Source organism: Grammomys surdaster, unplaced genomic scaffold (assembly GCF_004785775.1).
Source record: "Grammomys surdaster isolate TR1022 unplaced genomic scaffold, NIH_TR_1.0 194, whole genome shotgun sequence".
Taxonomy (NCBI): Eukaryota; Metazoa; Chordata; class Mammalia; order Rodentia; family Muridae; genus Grammomys; species Grammomys surdaster.
Window position 1 is genome coordinate 12,062,115 of NW_021604639.1, and position 8,879 is coordinate 12,070,993.

Sequence of the window (8,879 nt, forward strand, 5' to 3'; positions counted from 1 at the left end):
TCTCTCTCTCTCTCTCTCTCTCTCTCTCTCTCTCTCTCTCTCTCTCTCTCTCTCTCTCTCTCTCTCTGACAGGGAATCATTAGATAGTCCAGGTTGGTCCCTAATTCACCATGTACCATGTAGCCCATGCTAGCCTTGAGCTTTCTACCTTCCTAGCTCAGTCTCTCACGTGCCATGAGCGCAGGCATGAGTGTCTACACGCAGCTTCCTTTTCTAATCCTTGAATGAGGATGTTTCTACACTCCTGATGCACCCTGAGCAGAAGCTGGCAGTGATGCAGAGGAAGCAGCAAAGAACAGCAGACTTGCACGTGAAGGCAGGTGGGAAAAATAAGGGTCCTAGTCACTGGGACAGGAGCTGTGACCAGGCTGATCTCCTTACAAGAATTTCCCAGTAGCCACCTGGCAGGGACAAGAGTTTCCAAATTGAATTAAGTCATTTTGCCACGTCTTCTACTCACATTGGACTTTCTGTGGTATATATTCTTTGATCATTTTACTAGCAGAAAACTGCAGCAGTATTTTATTGTTTCTTATACAAATAAGCCCATTAGATATTGTATTTAGCAATTCAGAGACATTGGTAGAGCAAAAGAGAGACAAATTTGCCTAAAGTAGGAATCAAAAGTCATTCATTGGTTGATCTTTTATAACACAGGTAGCTAAATGCAATGGGCATTTACCAGCAGTCCATATTTGTCTTGAGGATATACAAAGTTGAAAAAGTCAAAATTTTACACTTTAGAGAAACTTGGCCAACAGAGGTATAAACTCTTGCACTGTTAAGAACTGAATAGGAAGGAGATAATTTTAAAAATTAATATAAAATTTCATTAATTCTTTGGGAAGTTCATGCATGCATACAATGTATCGTGATAGTTTGCATCCTGGTTTCTCTTCAGAATTTCTGCCATATCCACTTCTGTTCCCCTCTCTATACCCTACTTACTCCCAAATTTGAGTCATGTTTTTTTCTTTCTTTTTTGAAAATACTCAAGTCCAATTTGTATTCTTCAGTCATTCATTGATGTTGGGACATCCACTGGAGCCTGGTCAACCTACCCGGGGCCACACATTTAAAGAAAACTGACTCTCTCCCCCTCAGAAATCACCAGCTGTTAAGAGTTCCTCAGTTTGGGGTTGAGAGCTCATGAGCTCTTGTAAAGGGAAGGGAAGATTTTTATGGTTAAGTTAAAATATGAATGATAGACTGGGCTCCTTGAAAATATTATTGATTATAGTCTCTTAACTTTCCTGTCAAATTATTCCTTATCACAATCATGCTCAGAGAAGGGCAGGCATCCAGGAAGCAAGCCACTTACTCTACACTTTCAGTCACTAGGTTAAGAATTTCCTACAATGTAGACCAGAACTCAGAATCTTGTTCTAATTTCATTTCTGTTGCTGTGATAAAAATATCCTAACACAATGTCACCTAGTGGAGAAAGGGTTTATCTGGGTGGAAATTCCAGGTTACAGTCTGTGTGGAGGTGGGGAAGGAGTCAAGCCAAGACCTCAGTCAAGCAGCCAGTCATAGTAAACGACAGTCAAGAGCAGAGGGCAATACATTCATGCAGCCTACTTGCCTAAATGCCTGCTCTTGACTAGTTTTTCCTCTCTTATACTGCTCATGAACCTTGCCTAGGGAATGGTGCCACCCAAGTGGACTGGGTCTTCTTAACAGTCAAGATAATCCCCCAAAAAGACATTCTCAAAGGCCAATGTGATCTAGATAATTCATTAAGACTTTCTTTCCAGGTGTTTATAGACTGTGTCAAAGTGATGGTTAAAGCAAACCAGCATATCTATGTGTGACCAATGAGGACACAGGCTCCCAGGCTAAGAGCTCTGTTTCCTGTTTGTCCCCTTTCCCCTGACTCATCATGGAAAATGCAACCTCACACCCTAAATATGGCAACCTGTTCAAATTCTACAAGAAGGAATCTTTGAACTAGATATTGTCTAGAGTGATTTCTTTTCAGAACAGAACCTGAATAAAAATAATAAATATCCAACGTCCACTGGGTAATCTATTGCAAAAATGAGTTTTGTTCTTTTCCTGACAAGGTCTCTTGATCCATATGGCTGAGACCAAGTTCAAAAGCAAGGACAAAAGAAGAGGAAGAGAAAATTTAAAAAAAGAAAAAGAAAAGTTTGGCAGGAAGCAAATGTCAGTGAGACTCGAGGTTGAGGAGAGGAACAGATCTATGAGACCCTTTAAGTCAAAGGCAGCTTTGAAAGAACTCAGTCATTTTACACTTCAAAGATGTCCGTGACATTTGAAAGGGTTTAGGTGGGAGCAACCAGCATTTTCGATTTTAAGAAAGTGGAGAACTCTGGATGGAAGAGAAATCAAGAGCTTCCAGTCTTCTAAGCTTTGATGCACTTGGAGCAGCTAGAGAGATGAAGGAAGATGGCAGTGGGGGGCACAGTGTGATGTGTAACCCCCAGAGTTCAGAATTGGCAGCATCTGGCTAGAAGATCTCAATGCAAGCCTCAGTTTCCTCTTGTATTCACAAATGCTCCCAACCCCTGACAGAAACCCTTCTAGGGGCATTCCATTGAGAATAAGGTTCCCTTCTCTGGGACCCTTCTTGCCTTGCTTTATCTTCTCAGCCCTCACTGCTAGTCAGAACACTCTTAACTTTGCTTACTGCCTGTCTTCTCTGTGAGACTGGAAACTCTAGAGGGATAGCCCTCATTATGGGCACTTTTACTGTGTTTTCCTCTCTGCTTTAGCTCCAGGACTCTCCAAATGCACATTTTTGTATGTGTGTGAATGGATTGAGATACAGTTACAGTCTATATGCAGGGATATAGGCCTGGTTGAGGCTGGGAAGGTCTTTGGTGATGTAGCTTTCTATCGTTCCTTTAGAAGAGATTTAAGAATATTAAAATGCTGGGGTGTGGATCAAGAGGGAACCTGAAGGCTTGATCATCAATGGATTTCCTACCTAATGGGATTGTTTTGACAGAGCTACCTAAACAAACAAAATCAGTCTTAGGTATATGACCCAGGTTTTCTCCTTATTAATTACCTGGATATAGTCACACTTAAATAAAACAGAAATTGTCTTTTATTCATGCAGAATACTAGCTGATTAAGGATCCTTCCTAACTTCTTCAGCTGAGGCAATGATACAACAGATATAACACTTAGAGTTGATCCCAATATCTAGGATTAGACAGGGTCAATTTACCTATAGTCACTGAGTTATAGTCTACATACCTACATAGGCTATAAAGAATATAGGTATATAGTCTATGTAGATATATAGGTCTATAGTCTATATATTCTACTTAGACTATATACTATAGTCTTTAGAGTTGATCTGAAATCTAGGTTTAGACAGGGTTAGTTTACTTATAAGTATGTAGACTATAAAAACTATAGGTATATAGTCTATGTAGGTATATCAGTATGTAGTCCATATAGTCTATATACCATATAGTCTTTAGAGTTGATTCCAAGATCTAGGATTAGACAGGGTTAATTTACCTATAGTCTCTGAGTTATAGTCTACATACCTACATAGGCTATAAAGACTATAGGTATATAGTCTGTGTAGGTATATAGGTATATAGTCTATATAGTCTACATAGACTATATACTATAGTATTTAAAGTTGATCCCAAGATCTAGGATTAGACAGAGTTAATTTACCTATAGTTGTTGAAAACAGTGAGTTATTAGTACAGGTAATACATAATATAATCCTTCCCAGTAGATTTCTTCTCCTTAACTAATTTCCCCAAGTGAATATTCTCTTTATCTTTGTTTATGTGGGGGAAATGATGCAGTGGATTAGATCTGGCCAGAGGCCACCACTAAGCCTGGGTCCTTAAGAAAGAATTTGGCCTTTGCTGGGCACCTGTATCCTAAACTGTGAAATTCAGTTCCATCAGACATCCTGGAAGGTCTTGTCTCCCACATGATTGTCTAGCCTAGCCATCACCTCCTCCTCTTCCTCCCCGACCTTGACCCCAATTAATTTACCTGATTCCACATACTCTTTGACAAGCACAGCACAGTAGGGGTTCACCGCCTCTCCCTGACAAGCTTGGCAGGTCCCACAGTCAAAGTTGGATAAACCAATTCGAAGAAACGGTGACATGGTTGTTCCCTAGAAAAATGACAAAAGACAAACACTGTATGTGTGGGGCTTTAAGACGTATTATTTTTAGCATTACATCTCCACTTGGTATTTTATCTCCGACAGCCAGCACTTGCAATGGGCCTGCTATCCATCTGAACAAATGCGTTCATTTCCTTCTCTGTGAACCATGTTGCTGGACTCTCCCTTAGCTGAAGACTGGCTTGCAGAAGAAGAGCTCTTTGGAAAGTCCGTGGCTAATCTTCATTTTGAGAACTAAGGGTTAATTCTGCTCAGTATAACAGTCATGTTTAATAGCTGCACAGCAAGGCAAACATTTTTTTCAGGGTTTTGTTTCTTCAAGTAGGTGCCCAAAACACAGTAACCAGAAAAGGAGTCTATTAAAACGGAGTCTATTTTAGTCATGCCAGTTAAATATGACACCGCAACATTCTTACATAGTCTATTTATGTGTGTCATGGAATTGGCTCCCAGCAGTGAGCAGCTGATCCATATTTATTTTGGATATTTTCAATATGGTTTGCTCTTGTCAGCGACAAACACACTCAAACATATACAAGCAGTTAAGCTCCTGAATGCTATGAGCCACTTAAAAACCTCTAAACCATTGACCACAGTATAATTGTCTCATCTTCAAGGCAAAATACTTCATAAATACCTGCATTCTTAATGTGTTTTCTCGGAGCTTTAGATGGAAATCATCACAGTGTTTTGTATAGTTTTCAAGACTTGGTGTGATTTCTTTTGTAAGATCTGAGTTGTTTTTTTACGTGTGTGTCATTGTAAATGTGGGAATGCATCCGCATAGCCAAAGAAGGCAGAAGATGCAGTTAAACACCCTGGATCTGGAGATATGGGCAGTTGTGAGTCATTCAGTGAGTATTGGGAACCCACCTCGGGTCTGCTGAAAGAGAAGCATGTCCTCTTTCCCACTGAAGCAGCTCTTCTGCACCCTTAGTGTGAGTGTGTATCTGCTTCTCCATCTCTGCCATTCACCCCATTTAAATACCTTTCCTTCATACTTATCTTCTTGCGTTCGTGTGTGCGTGTGTGTGTGTGTGTGTGTGTGTGTGATGAGTATGCATGTTCACGTCTGTGGGTACATGTACTTGTGTGTGCATGGCTATAAAGATATAAAGTGTCTTTCTTGATTCCTCTCTATTTTATCTGTCAGAGGAGGTTCTCTGGATCAACGCGGAGCTTATGAATTCCTGAAACTCTAGCTAGCTAGCTTGTCCCAGGATCCCTATCTCTGCCTCTTGGCTGTTAGTATTACAGGCTATTGTCACACTTGCCTAGCTTTTATGTAGGTGCTGGTTATCCGAGCCCCTGTCTTTGTGCTTGTGAGACTAATGCTTCATCCATTGAAACTATCTCCCCAGCTCTAGGTTTTCTTTTTGGCCTGCTTCTTAAGTTCTCCTAGGTCTGAGGACTACTATCCAGTGCTCAGTAGCAGCAATATTCTTGCTTCTTCTTGTTCTAGTTCATAGGATACTAGTAAAGGTAAGAAAGCCATTTTGACTTGAATCTGGAGGGATTGTTGGCTCATGGAGCCCAGGTTACTACCACCCTGACCTTTGGTGACTCATTGTGCACTATTTCCAAGTTGGGCTCCTAACTGGGTGGCAGCAGCAGCTCAGACTGAATCTGCCTCAGAAATAGACAGAAGTCTGTAGGTTTGCCAGGGTTTATGTTACAGGGGACTTGCGTAGGCAGCAGAGATTTCTTATTTTAAAAGGTGATGCAGATTTGTAACTTCCTCAGATTTACTTATTCTACATCTTCACCCAGACCATGCTGATAGTTTATCCAACTAGGTCTTGCAGCCTAGTCAGGGACTCCCCTTCCAACAGTCTGGTCACAGAGACGTGATAAAATATCTGGAAGATAGAACAGGCATCATGCGGACATGAGTCAGGAATAAAGATCTGTGATAAACGCTGGAGGGTGAAATTAACATAGACAAGTTCTGTGACTCACTCCTGGGGGCTCAGAGCTCATGGGGGAATAGGGGGTACTTCTTGGCTATTAAAATAGAAAGCAGAACTTATTGTATACAAACAAATGTACATGTGATACAGGACACTTAGGACTGAGCTTGAGAAGTTCTCTTCCGTGAGAACTCTTCCTGAAAACATCAATCCATTTCATCTTCCCTCACTATCCACAAAAGTCTTGCAAGTCACAACACACGTGTATGGAAGATGGCTATAGGCCAAGCCATTTCTAACAGGGAAGGGATAAAGTCCTTCCATGTAATTAGCTGAGCAATAAAGTTATGCCCCCCAGCTCTCTCTCTTATTTCCATACACATTCCCCATTGTACATACCAACCACTGGGAACATGACATCTTTCTGTTCAAATCTCCCCTTTTCTTAATTAAAAGTTTTTTTTTGTGTTTGTTTGTTTTTCTTGTTAAAGTAGGATCTCACTATATAGCACTAGCTGACCTGGCACTCACTATATACCAGGCTAACCTAGAACCCAGAGACCCTCCTGCCTCTGTCTCCAAACACTGGGAGAGACCTGTCCCAGCACCCTCTGACCATCTCAGCCCTTCCTTTATTCTCCCATCTCAATGACTAATGTCAGGACTCTCAGCCTTGGCTCTCTGCTTTGACCACACCCCCTTGCTCTTGCCTCACAACCTATTTGCATGATCCCTGCCCCACCTCCTTGCCTTTCTTCAGAGCTTAATTCTATATCACCCTTTCCTTGCACACTGTATGTAGCCCGTTACATCCCCAACCCCAGCCAATCATGGTCACTTATCCCCTGACACCACCATCCAGCAGCTCGAATCATCTTAGCATCCTGCAGCACTTCAGTGTTTCACAGCACTAGACTTAGACTCTCCCTCATCCCTGGAATATCTTCCTATTTTATCCCCTCCTGCATTTCTGCACCTTCCCATCCATGAAGCTTCACTCAGTCTCCAGTTTCTTCCTCCATCACCTTGCATTTACACATCCCTTCAGGGTCCTTTGGTCTCCTGCGGACACTGCTGGACCATCATTGCTATATTTTCTTGGGTTGCAGCCACTTCTAAAGTCTGAGTCTCAAACCATCATCTGGTCCAGTGGCCAGGCATTCCTTGCTTCTCTATCTTCTTGAGCTATTCAATCCTCATGCAAATCTCAACTCTTTTTTCCCCCATGCCTAGGTTTCCAGATCCACTACACACAGGGATTTGGTAGAAATGCACATGGAGTGTCTCTGGCTTGATCCTTAGGATGCATCACAAACTCAGCAGAGAGGCTCATTGACAATGTCGATGCTCCCATGTACAAGAACCTACCAAGTCTCTGTATGAGTGCAAACTGAAGTTGTATTGTTCTTGTCCCTGAAGGAGAATGAATCGAGTTCTGGAGATACTCCGTTATAGTCATATATGTATATGATATATATAATATGCATTAGATATATTATATGCAATTATACACACAGTATATATAATATACATATTATATGTATAATGTATATATGTAATATATTACATATATGTATATATGTAATATAATGTATATATGTAATATACTACATATAATGTATATATTATATAACATATAACTCTGTGTGTATGTATTTGTGTACACATGCATGCATGCGTGCATGTGTGTGTTCATGTTCCTACGGAGACTGAATTGTGGGAGCAAGGTCAGAGCTCTTACATAGATGCTGAACCACTTATGTGCTTCTACAGACAGTTCCCCATCTCATCTACAATAGGAATTCAATGCATTTTTGTGAAAGGAGGAACTTCTCGAAAGTAATATTGTACGTTATTTCTTCTGTGTGTGTGTGTGTGTGTGTGTGTGTGTGTTTACCTACAAAGACATCTATCTGACATTCAGAAGGAGCCGCAGACAGCTGCAGAGGAAGTGTACCCCTGTGCAGATTTCCCAGCACTTGTCACGGGCAGAAGATCCATGTTCTCCTGAGCTCAGCTGCGGGAGTTATTTAACCTCTCTTGGCCTGTTTGCTCATTTGAAAGCACTGCTATTACCATTAGCACTCTCAAAGGGCAGTGGGACGCAAATGGGCAAACACAGGAAAGGTGCTTAGAATGGGATTGGCACCTGGTAAACTCTTAATAAATGCTAGCTATCAACAGTCAAACTTTGATACATTTTCTAATAGTCTCTCTCCTCTTTATTGATTTGTATCAAACGGGGCAGCTGGAGAGGATAAACAGTCTTTTAGGGGCATATCTTAGGTGAATTATGTGACCTGTGTCTAGCATGTCCCCATAAAACCCTACATATATCTCTCATATAGTACTTACAACCCCCTGATACAATCATCTTGTTTTAGCACTTATCATGATAGATAGCCACACACCCAGGCAATCTTCTATGCTTTTGCTATCACTGCTGAAAAAATACTATCATTACATATACTCGAAATTTCTGAAGAATCCTTGTGCTCCCAAGCTCGGTGTTTTCACGGTTAGGTGTGCTCAGATTTGTGTTTGGCTTACAGATTTGATGCTCATGTATTTCTCTCACCTGTAAAGATACATGGTGTTCAAATGGAATGATCAGGAGTTGGAAAGGAAGTGGATACCAAAGGAAACTTCTCAGTGTTTGTTAGAGGCAGAAAATGGATATTCTCATGTGCTCAATGACTGGAGTTTCTCCTTCTCTCTGTGTCTGTGTCTGTGTCTGTGTCTGTGTCTGTGTCTGTGTCTGTGTCTGTGTCTGTGTCTGTGTCTGTCTCTCTCTCTCTCTCTCTCTCTCTCTCTCTCTCTCTCTCTCTCTCTCT

General features: G+C 41.2%; 1 protein-coding gene across 5 annotated transcripts in view; it reads right to left on the reverse strand.

Moving 5' to 3' along the window:
* Positions 1–8,879, reverse strand: part of Prkcq (protein kinase C theta) — a 130,415-nt gene that overhangs the window by 69,761 nt on the left and 51,775 nt on the right. For all 5 annotated transcript variants that reach the window (XM_028769844.1, XM_028769841.1, XM_028769842.1 and 2 more), the window contains one exon: positions 3,997–4,123. In XM_028769844.1, coding sequence (XP_028625677.1) covers positions 3,997–4,114 — 118 coding nt within the window. In that variant the 5' untranslated portion in view covers positions 4,115–4,123. The remainder of the gene's footprint in view (positions 1–3,996; positions 4,124–8,879) is intronic.